Source organism: Dipteris shenzhenensis, chromosome 27 (genome assembly GCF_047967505.1).
Source record: "Dipteris shenzhenensis isolate YYH24624 ecotype China chromosome 27, Dip_SZ_1.0, whole genome shotgun sequence".
NCBI classification, from domain to species: domain Eukaryota; kingdom Viridiplantae; phylum Streptophyta; class Polypodiopsida; order Gleicheniales; family Dipteridaceae; genus Dipteris; species Dipteris shenzhenensis.
The window spans coordinates 20,259,723-20,276,511 of record NC_141622.1 but is presented as its reverse complement, the minus strand read 5'-3'; the positions used below and the strand labels follow the sequence as shown (position 1 = coordinate 20,276,511).

The following is a 16,789-nucleotide window of genomic DNA, read 5'->3' as shown; positions in this document are numbered from 1 at the left end:
ACTTTATCTAACTCTCCTAAATTGGGCCCATAGCAAGCTGCGATGGGTAGTCTTTCCATAGGCACAGAGGCAAGACACACGTTTCGCATAGGAACAAAGCCGTGGTTTATTAAGATGGAGGCCTTGGGAGTGATGGTCGATTGGGCTAAGGTGGTTGCTCGCATGGTGTAAGTCTACTCCTACTTATAGCCACAGTTTGCAATTGATCCAATCATAACCTCATTAGGAGGAGCCAGGTTCAAGAAGAGGAGGAGGTTCGGGGAAGAGGTGCAGGAAGGGGGAAGAGCTGCAAGAAAATGTATAGAAGGGGCATCGTAGCCACTTGGCACGTCACCATTAGCTTGGGAGTAAATGCAGGTGGCAAACTGCGTGGACATGGGACAGAGCGAATGCTCCTCAAGACACATGGAGCGTAGGGATCATGGTTGGAGGTGCCTACAGTGGTGCAATGGCCATTAGTAGCAGCTCAGTTTTACCACATGGTGCAGTAATAAAAGAGCTGATACCTACTACTAAGCCATGTAAGTGGGGGCCGTGGGTTTAAGGCATAGTAAATGCATAGTCAACAGTAGAAGTAGGCAGAGGGACAGACGGGCCAGTGAGCGGGATGGTGTAGAGGCTACAATTGAAAATGTGGACGTAGTCAATGGAAGAACGCAGTCAAGGGGCAAACATGGCGCACTTGAGTCCGTTGGCTGGTGCGAGTCCCGTTGGCAGTCAAGGGACAGAGTAGAAAACGTGGTGCCAGAGGGCACGGGTGCGACAAGGTGTGGTCTGACTCCATAGTCTAGACTCTAGACTAGTGCTCACACAAAACATTATTTTCAACCAGACAAAATAAGGGTAGCTCACTAGAGTAGCCAGCATTTGAAAATTTCAACCGGTAAATAAAGATGTAAATACTTTCCAACCAGCCATATAAAGAAATTTACTCACATGAGACCTTATAAAAAGGCATATATTTTCTAGAAACCTTAAAAAAAGGAGTAAATACTTTACAACCGGCCATATAAATGTATTCAATCATGTGAAACGTTATAAAAGGACATTTATTTTCACTAAACCTCAAAAGAAGTGACAAATACTTTCCAATAGGCCATAGAGAGGTATTCACTCACACGAAATCCTTTTAAAAAGACATTTACTTATACAAAACCAGAAAGAAATAGCGACACCATCTCTAGCCAAATCTTAAATGTCTTGAAAGCAAAAGCAATATAAAATTAATCATAAATATGGACAAGCTAGCTGAACACATTGCGTAAATATATTGGATATCCAAAATGTTACAACTCCTCTCTTACAAAGTTGCAACCCAAAATTGAAACTTTGTGCTAGATATGATTTATATAACCCACTCTCACATGTTAACAGTGAATGAAGTTATAAAATATATGTTCAATGTAAGCTATATTTAAGATTAAGATCCTTATACATTGCGACCTATAAAACTATAAACGGTATGTACAATGTCAGCTATGTTGAAGATGAAATCCTTATGGTGTGGCAAGCATAATCAAGAAAGTAGACACCATAACCCCAATCACCATTACCTGCCAAGACAACCAAGTAAACTTTTCAGCAAGCTTTGATAGCAAGAGATAACAAGGTATTTTTCTCTCATAATGGTCTACACAATGGTCACCTAGTAGTAGATCTTAGCCACACATTCAAACAATCCATTTCTTAGCTCAAGATCATCCTTAGTTGCATGCTTGAATAAGCCCAAACCTGTATATTCACATAAAATCCCATGTAATGTGCTTTTAGCATATTGAAAAAACAGATTTACACTACGAATCTAAAAAGAAAAAACTTACCATAGATGGATCCTCTTTCAATTATTGATCTCAAAACAACAACCATATTGATATCAAAACAGTAGCAACTGTATATATGTGATCCCTTACTGCACCTTAACCATTTGATTGTAGAATCCTCTTTCAGTTATTGATCTCAAAATAGCAACCATATTGATATCAAAACAGTAGCAATTGTATATGTGTGATCCCTTACTGCACCTTAACCATTTGATTGTAGAATCCTCTTTCAATTATTGATCTCAAAACAACAACCATATTGATATCAAAATAGTAGCAAGTGTATATGTGTGATCCATTGCTGCACCTTAACCATTTGATTGTAAAATCCTCTTTCAATTATTGATCTCAAAAAAACAACCATATTGATATCAAAACTGCAGCAACTGTATATGTGTGATCCCTTACTGCACCTTAACCATTTGATTGTAGACAAATATCATCATAGATAATGCCACAAAAAAGGTGCACAACCCACAAAATAACCTACAAGTAAAACCATAGAGACACGATCATACTAGCTTACTTATAAGGACAACTAAGATGTCATAACCAAGACAACGATAGCTACCATTAGTTGCTAAGACAACCAAGCAAACTACTAAAAAGCTTTAACAATATGAGATGGCAAAGGAAGCTTTAGCTCATATGGTGTATACAACGGTTACTCGGCAGTAGATCTTAGTCCCATATCTTGCCCACATGATCACGATCCTAAGATATGCAGAGTTGTAACAGCAAGTAAAAGCTGAATGGTTGATTTGATCATAAGACACTTAAGCAAGATATCCACACATTCAAACATTCCATTTCTAAGCTCAAGATCATCATCAACTACATGCTTGAATAAGACCAAACCTGTATATTCACAAAAAATCCCATGTAATCTAATTTCAGCATGTATAAAAACAGATTTACACTTCTAATCTAATAGAAAAAACTTACCATAGATGGACCCTCTTCAAAATATTGATCTCAAAATAGCAATTGTATATATGGAATCCCTTACTGCACCTTAATCATTTCATTGTAGATAGAAATCATCATAGATAATGCCACAAAAAACCATGCACAAAAATATATCCCAAAAAGCAACCTGCAAATAAAAGCATAGAGAAATGATTTTACTTAATAGGATAGCTAAGAGAATGAATATTTATTTCAAGACAAAATCTACCTAATGATTGAAAATTTAAAAAATACCTTCAACCTCTTTGAATCCCGCTAAAGAAAGCAATCAAAGTCAACTAAACACATATACAATCACACGAAAATTATTTATATATGATAAACAAATCAAAAGCATACCTTGTGCTTTCACCATAGATATGCCTACTAGTTTTGGTACCTCTCTTCCATAATTCAATGGCAACACCAAAATCATAGTCTTCAAGAGGTGGCCCTTCGATGTACACACGCATAAGCGCATCCATGCTCCTTAATTTTAGAGAGTTTTGAAGCTTGTCCTTGATTATATTTTGTATGCTAAAACCTCTTTCACATATTGCTGTACTTGCACATTGTGGCATAGAGATATGTGCTAAACAAAGTAGCATGGGATACTTGGCAGCCGTGGTTGGGTTTCTAGCAATAGAGGCCCATGTATCCCTCAAACTCCTTCCTTCCCATTCAAATGCAGCTTGTGCCTTGAAATATTGATACTCCTATTTGGCATGCATCTTGTCAATAAGAGGTCTGATGCTCTCTCCGTTTTCAAGATCCTTGGACTCACCATAGTAGGATGCAAGTGTCTCAATTTTAGATAACCCATAATTCTTCAAATGGTTTCCCTTTGAAAAGGTACAAGATGATAATGCCTTGAAGCATCCAACAAGGTTGTTATCTAGAGAGATTCTGAATTATACGTTAGAGAACTCCTTCTAAAATTCAAGGGCTGACTCCATATCCATGCCATCAAGATTTCTACAAATCAAGACTGATCTGTATGTATTGGCACGAAGAGATGCTCTAAGGGCAGCAAGCTATCCCACAATAGGGCCATAATCTTGAATAATGGGATAACCCATGGTGTCATATTGAGATGCATTGATATCCACATTTGGATCCATGAGGAATTGTTCACGAATTAAGTGTATTTCAGTTTGTATAATCCCACTAATTGCTGAAATATCAACAAAGTTACATTGAAATGTTTTGCTCAATATGGCCAACCTTTCAAGCATATCTGCCAGGAAGTGAATCTTGTAGATGAACTCAAAATTGCTCACCTTGACAAACAAAGTGGGATTATATGACTTCAAAAATACCAACAAAGGCTCAAAATATTCAAAAACTTTGTGAATAGTTGATGATCTACTCAGCCATATGATTTTGTGAATACGACTCATCTTAAGTTCCACACACCCAAACTCGGTCTCTAGAGACTTTAGTGCTGTAATTTTTAAGGCACTTTTGGAAAAGATCGCTGCTATCTCATTCACAATCTGATCAATTTCTTGGGCTATTATTGATCTCTTAACTGCGTCACATAAGCATAGGATGGTTCTATGAGCAATACAATGTATTGAAGTCATATAAGGACTGACTCGTTTCATGCAAGCAGCTAGCCCATTAACATGCCCTATCATAGATGAAGCACCATCTGTACCCAAGCAAACTATGTTGTTGACATCAAGGTGTAGTTGTGACAAGAAGAACATGCAAGAATAATACAAATGGCTTGAATTTCCACCTTGTATTTCCAAGGGGCCTAGAAACACTGTAACAGGTTCACAATCCTCTATGAATGAGGCATAGACAATGAGGTGCTGAATATGCCCAATATCTGTCGATTCATCCATCATGAGGCTGTAAAATGTAGATGCTTTCATCCTTTGCAAGATTTGTGACAAAAGCCCCTCACTAATGCATCTCACAAACTTACTACATGCCTTGTCATTGTGGTACAAATCAGTTGTGATGTATGGGCATTTGCATCGGATTAAAAGCTTTAGTTGTTTCGAATATGAGCTAAAAGAAAGATCCTCTTTGGCAACAAAATATGCTGCTGTAAATAGATTCTCAATGGCTTGATTGGCATCATCCTTGGATCTATTCATCCCATCTTCAATGCACACTTTCTTGAATCCATGTACATATTTTGCCTTGGAATGTGCCCTAGATTTTGCATGCTCTGTAAGAGCATTGTGCTGGATATTAATAGAACCAGATTTCCCAAACTCACTTTCGGAGCGTATGTCATTCTTGCAATACTTGCAAAAAATCCTACCGACGGACTTGTCAAAATAAGCCCATTCAAATGTTGCTGTCCAAGCTTTATTCCATGCTTGCCTTCGAAGCTGCAACTGCAAATCATTCTCTAGGCCAACTACATTTGGCTCTGTATCTCCTAAAACACACACACACACACACACACACACACACACACACACATGATGATTCCAAGATGTAGAGAACTAAAGCTATTCTATTTGGGTGAACCACCATATTATGGTTGCTGCCATAATGAGAATGTAACAAAGGTGACCCTCGCATTACATCCAGTTATGCGCTAGCCATATTGGCCATGCCATGCAAACAATGCATTCCAAGAAAGTATATCCCAAAGTTCTAACCTTCTCTTTTCCCCCTCCCTAAAAAAAATTAGGATAATTAAGAGCATAGACAAATGCAAGCCTCTCTCTCTCTCTCACACACACACACACACACACACACACACATGATGATTCCAAGATGTAGAGGACTAAAGCTATTCTATTTGAGTGGACCACCATAATATGGGACACATAAGGTTGCTACCATAATGAGGATGTAACAAAGGTGACCCTCAACCATATTGGGCATGTCATGCAAATAGTGCATTATAAGAAAGTATGTCTCACAGTTTAAATCTTTCTCTTTTCCCCCTCCCTCAAAAAAATCAAGATAATTGAGGGCATAGACGAATGCAAGTTATTATACCTGAACTTTGAAGATGCTTGATCACAATTGTCTAGAGTCTACCCCACTCCAAAGACTACAATCTTAATCCAGGGAGACTACAACTCAATGTGGACTGCCACACCTACTTCAAATTAGCGGTTCAGCAAACATTTACAAACATTGATAGCAAGGAATGATTAATGTTCACATCTTGGAAATAGACAATGAAAATAAACCTTGAAACATGTTTCACAAGATACAACAGCAATTTATTTTGTGAAAGAGGTTTCTACTCTCTCTCTCTCTCTCTCTCTCACACACACACACACACACACACACATGTCACACACACATACACACAAGCATTTTGTGAGGGCTAATACTATCAAAGGCTACTTGTTGGTGTGCTATTAGTTGCTGATCCTCAATGCTCACCCCTCATAACATAGATTTGAACTATTGTTAGAACTCTAATCTATGGATTTCAGATATCCATACAAGGGAACTCTAAAAAATAACCATGGAGGTATCCCTAGTCTACCTCCCACCCATCTCCACTACCAAGAGCACTAGAAAGTTTTTCCACTCCAACCGGTGATGCCCCATGCATTAACCCATCCTCCCATCACATCTCAATGGTGCAACTGTGGAAGGCTTGCTTGAGCCTAGGAGACGAGATGTGGAAACCTACATAGATCTTGTTGATTGTGCTTGAAAATGGCTATCTTCTAGGCTTGCTTGAACCTCTTACTATTGATGGAGACAAGATGTGGAACCTAGTTGATTGTGCTTGAAAATGGCTATGCTCTTGAATTCTTTGATATAAGGATGGCCCATGAGGTCACTCTTGGCTTCCCCTTTGATGCCTCTCTCTAGGACATCCACTAGATCTTCTCATAAACAATATTACCCACATTTCAATCGCTATATTACATTAGAATTTTCCATGGTTCTACTTTCCTTCACTTTTACTTATTTATCCAAATGGTTTGGTGCATGGTGTTCACCTCCAAATCATGCAACCCTACTTTCTAACTTCTTTCACTAGAGCCTAGAAGTACGATAATGTAACTTATGCTTGAAAGTATGATAGCACCCTTGAATTAGCCTCTCTCTCTCTCTCTCTCTCTCTCTCTCTCTCTCTCTCTCTCTCTTTCTCTCTCTCATCAAGCATTACAAAATGACAACGAAGCATCAAGCCCCATATCCCGAAAGTTACTGAAGGTTAGCTTACAAATTTGCTGGCCGAAACTGCAAATTTGCTGGCCAAAACTACAAAATTTCCCCATATTCCCGTATCCAGTATGCCAGCCAAAACCGCAAACCTAGCAACATCAACGAGAATCATAAGCTCTAATATACAATCGGTTGCTCCCATGGCAAGATCACCTTTTGACACTATCAATCTGTTCATCATCTCGTGTCTAGAAGGAGGAGAAAGGCTATTCACATTTTTTATGAAGGGCTTCAAATAGGAATGCTTGGCAATAGCCACATCGATCGTATTATGCTCTGGAGACTTCTGTGAAACCTCAAAGTTCAGCCAAGTTACCAACCTGGGTCCTCGACTATGAAGTTTGGAGTGCGAATCGCGAATCGCGATTGGTCCTCTGGCGGTTGGCCATCGATGCCTTTGAACTTCGAAGTTCGCAGTTTGTTCTGACTGCTTGGACCTTGGCCGTCATGCTTATACGGAGCTCTTAGCTGGCTCGCTGCTGCTGCTCTGCTATTGTGCTTGCAGATGCGTCATGCAAGCTGCACAGTGCACACTGCATGCCACTGCAGCCTGCTTACCAAAACTTCTGCCTTTGCTCCAGTACACAAAAGACTATTGCTACCAGTGCGGCCTGCCTGTGACCTGTCTGGCCAAATATCACGAATCACGGTTTTGCCCCTGGCCCCCTGCATAGTGCGTAATCAGAATCCGGAATCCAGATCCAATCTAGGATCTACTGAAGTCCCAGGCTATGGGCATGCCTGGAGGCTAGATCTAACGAAATACTCTGCTGAGTTGAATCCTGATGAGGCAAGGGAGGAGGAGAAGTAGGAGCAGTGTTGGATCGCTGTAGTATGAGGGGGGGGGAGATAGACTCACGTTGCGCTCTGCAGCACCCGCAAGGATGACACGTGGCAAAGATATGGGAGGTGCATCAAACACGTGTCTCGGAACGCTTGAGGAAAGGAGACATGCAGCAGATGACACGGTCGAAGATGATGTGGCATGGTGAGGAGAAGGAGAGTGAGTCGAGGGAGGCTGACACGTGCGAGTCATCAGAGAACCTCACTGAAGGCTACTCAGGTAGATTGCTAGTTAGAGAGAGAGGAGTTAAAAACTCAGAGCAGCGAACTGCGCTCAGAGTCTCTGACTGCCACTTGGACTAGCATTGCCAACTACGCACTACGGATTGCCACTGCCACGACTCATGAGGACTACCTTTGTGAACTACGTGTGACACCAAAGCCTTCAGACACGTGGCACTAAAAAATGCGCCAGTCCACTACACGAGGTGCGCGCAGTTCAGCTGACACGTGGGGAGGCATCGCCATAGTATTTATTTTATTTTATTATCTTATAATTATAATTAATATTAAATAATAAATATATTATTTAGATATGTTATGACATATTTAGAGATATTATAATATTATAATAAATAAGTTTATGAATATATATGCATATATATATATATATCTTTCATATTATATAAATAATATATATATGTGTGTGTGTGTAAATAAGTAGATATAATTATATATATATATATAATTTATTATATAAATATATTTGTTTATTTATATTATTATTATAGGGCAATTGCCCTACCATCGACAAAGAGAGAGAGAGCGAGAGAGAGAGAGGGAGTAGAGAGATGAGATAGACACACAAAGAGAGAGAGAGAAAGAGAGAGAGAGAGAGACATTAGAGAGGGAGTAGAGAGATGAGAGAGAGAGAGAGAGAGAGAGAGAGAGAGAGACGACCTCGTCTCAGAAAAGACAAATAGCACAGAAGAAGACACATAGCTTTTGAGAAGCCACACGGCACCCGAGAGAGAGAGAGAGAGAGAGAGAGAGAGAGAGAGAGAGAGAGGGCGATCAAGGGGGGGAGAGAGATGGGCGGGGAGAGAGGGAGAGAGAGAGAGAGAGAGAGAGAGAGAATATATATGCATATATAAAGAAAATGTAAAAAGGATCCCAGTTTTTCATTTCCCTGCTAGCATGCCAACTATATGCTAATCTTAACAGATGCATGCCCAACAAACTTAAGAGAGAGAGAGAGACATGGCCCCATCCTGAAAAAGACAAACAGTGCCGAAGAAGACACATAGCTTCTCAGAAGCCACATGGCACCCGAGAGAGAGAGAGAGAGAGAGAGAGAGAGAGAGAGAGAGAAGGGGGGAGAGAGAGAGAGAGAGAGAGAGAGAGAGAGAGAGGGAGAGGGAAAGGGAGAGGGAGAGGGAGAGGGAGAGAGAGAGAGAGAGAGAGGGGGGGGGGATGAATGTAAAAATATATCTATAGAAAATGTTAAAATATATATACATAATTAAATATAAAAATATAAGAGAGAGAGAGGGAGCGATCAAGGGGGGGGAGAGATGGGAGAGAGAGAGAGAGAGAGAGAGAGAGAGAGAGAGAGAGAGAGAGAGAGAGAGAGAGAGAATATATATATACATATATAAAGAAAATGTTAAAATATATATACATAAATATATATATATATATAGAAAATGTTAAAATTTATATAGAAAATCAAGGGGGGAGAGCGAGGGGGGATCAAGGGGGGGGGAGAGAGAGAGAGAGAGAGAGAGAGAGAGAGAGAGATTAGAGAGAGAGAGAGGGAGGGAGAGGGAGAGGGAGAGGGAGGGAGTAGAAAGACGAGAGAGAGAGAGAGAGAGAGAGAGTAGAGAGATGAGAGAGAGAGAGAGAGAGGGAGTAGAGAGATGAGAGAGAGGGAGAGAGAGGGAGTCGAGAGGGAGTAGAGAGACGAGAGAGAGAGAGAGAGAGAGAGAGAGAGAGAGAGAAGGGGGGAGAGAGAGAGCACGAGATAAGGGAGAAAAGAGAGGGAGAGAGAGAGAGAGAGAGAGATAGAGAGAGAGAGATGGCCCCGTCCCAAAAAAGACAAACAGTGCAGAAGAAGACACATAGCTTCTTAGAAGCCACACGGCACCCGAGAGAGAGAGAGAGAGAGAGAGAGAGAGAGAGAGAGGGCGATCAAGGGGGGGAGAGAGGGGCAGGGGGGGAGAGAGAGAGAGAGAGAGAGAGAATATACATATATAAAGAAAATGTAAAATGGACGCCAGCTTTTCATTTCATTGCCAACATGCCAACTATATGCTAATCTTGACAGATGCATGCCCAACAAAGTTAATAGAAAGAGAGGGAGAGAGAGACATGGCCCTGTTCCGAAAAAGACAAACAGTGCCGCCGAAGAAGACACATAGCTTCTCAGAAGCCACATGGCATGTGAGAGAGAGAGAGAGAGAGAGAGTATATATAATGAAAATGTAAAATGGACCCCAGTTTTTCATTTCCTTGCCAACATGCAACTATATGCTAATCTTAATAGATGCATGCCCAATGAAGTTAAGAGAGAGAGAGAGAGAGAGAGAGACACGGCCCCATCCTGAAAAAGACAAACAACGTTAAAGAAGACACATAGCTTCTCAGAATCTACACGGCATTACAGAGAGAGAGAGAGAGAGATAGAGATAGAGAGAGAGAGAGACGGGGGGGATCAATGTAAAAAAATATATATAGAAAATGTTAAAATATATATACATAATTATATATAAAAATATGAGAGAGAGAGAGAGAGAGAGAGGGCGATCAAGGGGGGGAGAGAGAGAATGGGGGAGAGAGAGAGAGAGAGAGAGAGAGAGAGAGAGAGAGAATATATATACATATATAAAGAAAATGTAAAAATGTATAATATAAAAATATACAAGAGAGAGAGAGAGAGAGAGAGAGAATATATATACATATATAAAGAAAATGTAAAAATGTATATACATAAATAAATATGAAAATATACGAGAGAGAGAGAGAGAGAGAGAGAGATCAACGGGGGGAGAGAGAGAGAGCGAGAGAGAGAGAGAGAGAGCAGTGCAGCGGACCCTTGTTTTTCATTTCCTTGCCAACATACCAACTATATGCTAATTCTAACAGATAACAAAGTTAAGGTGGCTGCTCAAATTCTCATCATGAATGGTTGGGCAAAGCAATGGTTGCAGTTGACATCAAATTTGATCCACACAACTTGAGAACTCCACATGTCAGGTGATATTGTATTGATATAATCATCATCTATCTATCTAAAATTTATTGTTTTTAAGTTGCCAAGTGGCACTCAAGGGGGGGGAGAGAGAGAGAGAGAGAGAGAGAGAGAGGGCAAACACACAAATAAACAAAAGTCACATGCACATCTAGATAGAGGCACACACACACACACACACACACACACACACACACACACACACACGCACACGCACAGAGATGCCCAAACAATCAAAACACATGCACAAAAAATCAAAACAATGTGCAGAATGAGCATACATAAACTTGATTGTATATGTTTGTGTATTTACACATATATACATATGTAAATTGCCACATAGACAATTAGAGAGAGCGTTTTACAGAGAGTGTTTTTTCCCATACCGACCTTAAAAGATAGTTTTTTTCAATGATAATTTTTTTTAAATTTTCATACATGTTTGATCTTTTGAGAGAATAAAAGTACGAGAGCATGTACATCAAGCCTTTGAAGCTCATATATTAATGTCCAAGTTTGAGATGAAAAAAATCAATGAAGAGCATTTACATCAACGGTTTCCAAGTCTAACACACCAAACAAGTCTATCTCTAACTCTGTACCGAGTTCTCCTATATCATCATCATACTCTAGCATCATACATTCACCTAAGAGTACTTGATCATCTTCTTTAATAAAGTGTGGTGATTCTTGATGATCGTCGTCTTCTTCCTCAATATCGTGATCTCCATCTTCGTCCTGTACGATGTCATTATGCACATCTTCCTCTTGGCTCATATTGTGATCTTCACCTTCTTCGCTAGATTCATCTGGATCAATTGGATCCGGCATTGGTAGTGGCATCTCCATATCCACATCTCTATCTTTAAAATTTTACTTACTTTGTGGTGCAACTTGGATCACGTACTACCATCTTGAATCAGAATGATCCGGATGAAAAACCACCTTTATTGAAGATGGGTTCCAAATGCCATCAATTATATATATGAAATTATGCTTAAGTACATGTATCAATGGATCTTTTAAAACAAAAGCTTCGATTAATTAAATCATTAGTATGCACCTGCTCACAGTGCTCGGGAAGAACAAAAGTATCACTTTCATCGGTCCAAAGTTTGGTGGAGTCTATTGCAAAGAAACCGCTATTGTCTTTTCTCATTGTCGCATGGGGACCATTGTAAATTGTTCTAAACCATTTTATATCAAGAATAAAAATACTAAATCATCTAAAATCAACTTCATAGATTTTGCGTATGGTTCCACAATAATCCAACTATGAGGAGAGAAGATTGGTATCGGAAGCACTTGCTCGGCTATCTTGTGTGAAGTTAGCCATGACTCCACAATCATACGTGACTCTCTTTGAATCGATGCGTTCCACGTGAAAATGTCGTCCATATGACCATAATGCACTGTACTTTTTGTATTGTAAAAGAGCATCATTAAAACAATAAAGATGCATCTATTTTATAGCGTATATTGCCACAAATGATTACTTAATTATGTCAAGAGGTAAGAAACTTACATGCATCATACATCTAGATGATAACTCTCATTCGCGCTCGTTTATTGTCTCTCCATCACGTTCAGCTTTACGTAGAGCTAGTTGTACCCAATCAAGTGACATGTGAGTGGGGAGAAGAGCCAAATCCCATGGATATGGTTGCAATCACCTGTACATCACTCTGAATCTCATCCTTGCATTATTCTTTCTGCTTTGGCCGCTTCATATCTCTCAATCCACTTCTGCATCTCCTTGCTATTGAGGATACAAAACTTATTGAATTTCTCCATTTGCTCTTTGCTCATCTTTCTTTCAATCCCTCTTCCTTGGGAAACCTCGCCAACGATGCAATCTTCATCCTCGTTATGCCAAGCTTGCGGCATATCGGGATCCATGGATGCAAGAAACTCCATGATATATACTAATGACTCTTGCACAAGCCATCCCTCTACCATGCTTGCTTCTGGTCTTGCTCTTTCTCTTAGAAATCCCTTCAAAGTTTTCATAAACCGCTCGAGAAAAAACATCGACCGACTATGAATGGTACCTGCAATGGCCACCTCATCAACTATGTGCACAAGCAAGTGCACTTGAGTTGTCATAATGGATTCCACCCTAGCCTTCTCAATGCTCGATATGGAGATCTCTTTTTGAAATATCCACCTATTTCACATGCCCATGTAAGATATATTCATAATCAGTCTACAAATTATTCAGCTTAAATTGAAGAAAATGCAATCAATGCGATTTGATAGTAAGCATACCTCACAATACCATTGATCTTGAATATAGCATTTCTAACATCTTCTTGTAAGCACCCTTTTATTGTAATTGGGAGGATGAACTATCAAAGCAACAAAGAAGTCATGTCAACACTATAACATAATCATAATTATGCTAATGCATCACAATTATCGGTACACTAATCCTACAGCTTAGAATACATGTAAGACCTTGTGCCAATCATGGGACTTGAGCCCACTAAGCTTTTTGACCGCTGCCTCCTCTCTTGTAGAGAGGATCCATGTTGCTTTTGGGAGGATAACTTTTCCTGAAGCATGCACTTGGGGCCACAAACAAGACATCCTATTCATATCACGCAAGTCTTCTCACACTCCTCTCGAGTCTTTGGAACCAACCAAGTGTGCCCAAATAGTAGCCCCCACATTCTTGAAGATATGCATGGGATCCAAGAGATGATTGATTTGTAACTGACCCCAATAAGGAAGCTCATGAAAGATCGATAGCCTCTTCATACTAGGAGGAGGTTCCTCTACATTCGCCCTCCAAGCATGAATCCAGTCACTTGCCTTCAAATATGATGGTGTTGAATCAAGCTAACCTCCACGCACGAGATGGTCTAGCGGAAGGTATTGAGCATGACTTTCATAAACATTTTTCCTCATATGTTTGGAGCATCATGCAAGTGATTTCAAACCCGGTCCACAAACAGGAGAAGCATGGTACCCACTTGGAGCAAGTCCTGCACGTGTGCATGAACGTATTAGTATAAGACATGCATGTGAAAGAGAGTCATAAAAGACATATTTAGTCAAGTGATCTAAAGCTCTTGGAGATTTTTTAACTGATAATGTTGTCAATCTGATAACCCTTTTTGTTAAAATTGCTCTAGTTACAGCAAGTTACTTTGTGTTGTAAGGATCCGATGTTATTTTTGCTTCCTACCTACCTTCATAGGAGGCTGATCTTCTTTTTTCCATGTAATCTTCCTCTTTTAATAATAATAGTTTTGTTTCTTCTCTCTCCCAAAAAAAGTACTATGTACCAAAGGTAGGGATGGTGATGTGTTTTAAGGTAAATTGTTGGCAATACATGAAGGTGTGCACCCTTGTAATGTGGTGTGTCTATAGCTTAGGATTATTCTTGAATAACATAAATTTTTTCTTTGGCTTATAATGTTTTAAACTCTACTTCATTATTTGGCTCTTCTTTCTTTTGTTTTCATTGTATTTATGTAAATACTTCTTTAATCTTTCTTCTTCTTTTCGTCTTTCTTTCATCTTTATTTGGTCAATATCCTATGAGATATCAATTTTGTACTAGGGTTACTATGTCGATTCTTGTCCAAAAGCCAAGGCTGACTGAAGTTGGAAGCATTTGATGGTTGATCAAAATGTGTATTCTCTCATCTCAGGCTCTGTTCATGAATGTAGGGAATCACAACATGCTTGAACCTCTTTTAAAAACTACAAGAGGATTGTATCAACATCCTAACAAGTACACCTTTGTGTCTATACTTATGGTTTGTGTAATGATTAAAGATAAAGAAATAGGCCAAGAAATATATGCCCTGATTGCAAGAAAGGGGTTGGAAAAAGATCCTTTTCTTAGCACGATTGCAAGGAGGGTGGAAAGAGCTCCTTTCCTTGGCAGCTTGTTGCTAAATATGTATGTCAAATGTGGCTTACTTGTTGAGGCATAGGAAGCCTTTGACAAGCTTTTGGTTTGAGACAAGGTCTTGTGGAGCACTCTTATGGTAGGATATGATAAATATGGGTTTGGAGCATTCAAACCCTTCTCATTGTCCTCTTCCTTACATGCTTTAAGCATCTTTACCAGCTTAGACCTATTGGTGGTATCGGATTCAGGTGAGGTGAGACTTCTATGTTTGGAGATCAATCCTCATGACTTGCTGATATTTTCTTGGATAAATGTTGTTGGAGAGCCAGTCATGGACTAATCCTACCTTACGCAAGAAAGGTCTTCCTAGTATGGCCTCATACACATGGTCATTTTGGAAATCCATCACAATAAGACAAACTTGATATGTGAGACCAAAGGTTTTGATTTCAATGTCTTTGAGTACTCCTATGGGATTAGTTGTGCCTCCATCAGCCAACTTAACTACTAAGGAAGTACTCACTCAATTGGGTCTTCCCCACTTTCCCCAACATTGTTTTGTGATAATGCTAACACCCGTTCCTCTGTCTTAGATTGTCGTAGTTTTATGAGAACGGAAGGAGATGGGTAACATTGCATGTGCATTATCACTCTCAAAGTGTTGGCCCAATTTGTTGATTGTTACCCTTGGAAGATCTTGATCTTGATTGGGAGACTCATCAATCTCAGAATCAGAGGGGTGGGATGTCAATATTTGCCCATTCATCCAATCACAGAGGTTTCTCCAAAGGGTTGGGTTGCCTTGGACTAATGTCAGAATAGACATCTTCACCTTTGTGGATAAAAATGAAGCTAGACCAGCAATGTCTCGCAGCCATATTGTTGGTTCCAATACAATTGATTTTGGATCCTCAAAACCATGAAAGGACCTATCATCGTCCTCTTTTAAGTGTTGTAGGGTGGGGTTTTTTATCAAACATCCATTGCATTAGGGTTGATCCCTCTATGGAAGGGCATGACACACCTTCTTCATCTACCCTTTTAGGTATTTGCAAGGATTTTGAATCTCGAATGGTTATCTCATGACTTGGATGAATTGTATTAACTCCTTTTCTTGCCTTGAGCCTTTGTTCCAATTTCTCTTGACACTTGCATACCAATTTCTATGTGTCGATGAGACATTGTCTCTCCACTACTAGATTGGGATATTCACTGTGACCGATCTCCTGTCTGAGACACTACCAGCCCAGTCAGCATCTGTGTATCCATGTACCTGTAATGCACACCCAGCTTCATAAAACAGTCCATAATGCAATGTGGACTTCACATACCGCAGTATGCGCCTAGCCGCATCCAAATGTGGCTTCCTCGGTGCCTGCATAAACTGACTCACCAGCCCCACAGCATAGCTCAAATCTGGTCTGGTTATAGTCATGTAAATCAAGCTACCTACTATGTGCCTGTACATAGTAATATCTTCAAGAAGCTCACCTGTCTCTGCATTGAGCTTCACATTCTGCTCCAATGGAACAGAGATAGGCTTACAGCCTGTCATCCCATATTTGGATAGCATGTCCAAACCGTATTGCCTTTGCAACAGCCATATCCCACTCGGCGATCTAATAACCTCAATGCCCAAGAAGTAACGCAGCTCTCCCAAATCCTTCATCTCAAATTTCTGCTTCAACAGCAGCTTCACTTCATTAATGTCTGCATCACTATCACCTGTAATAATCAAGTCATCAACATAGATGACTACAAGCACAATCCCTCTGTTTGTCCTTTTCACATAAAGTGAAAAATCTGAATTGGAAATCTGAAATCGAATAGTGACAAGATATTGCCCTATCTTGTCTGACCATGCCCTCGGCGCCTGTTTTAAGCCATACAAGGCTTTGCGCAACCTGCATACAAAATCGGGGTGTGAATTATCCTCATAACCTTCTGGCTGCA

General features: G+C 39.9%; 1 protein-coding gene across 1 annotated transcript; it reads right to left on the bottom strand.

Annotated features, from left to right (window-relative positions):
- Nucleotides 1–3,802: 3,802 nt before the first annotated feature.
- On the bottom strand, nucleotides 3,803–7,610 carry LOC147884007 (uncharacterized). The gene is made up of 3 exons (XM_087398128.1): nucleotides 7,497–7,610; nucleotides 6,937–7,365; nucleotides 3,803–5,125 (listed from the first exon to the last, which is right to left on the bottom strand). Exons 1-3 carry the CDS (start codon nucleotides 7,608–7,610, stop codon nucleotides 3,803–3,805), a joined length of 1,866 nt encoding a protein of 621 aa, XP_087254254.1.
- Between the last annotated feature and the right edge of the window lie 9,179 nt (nucleotides 7,611–16,789).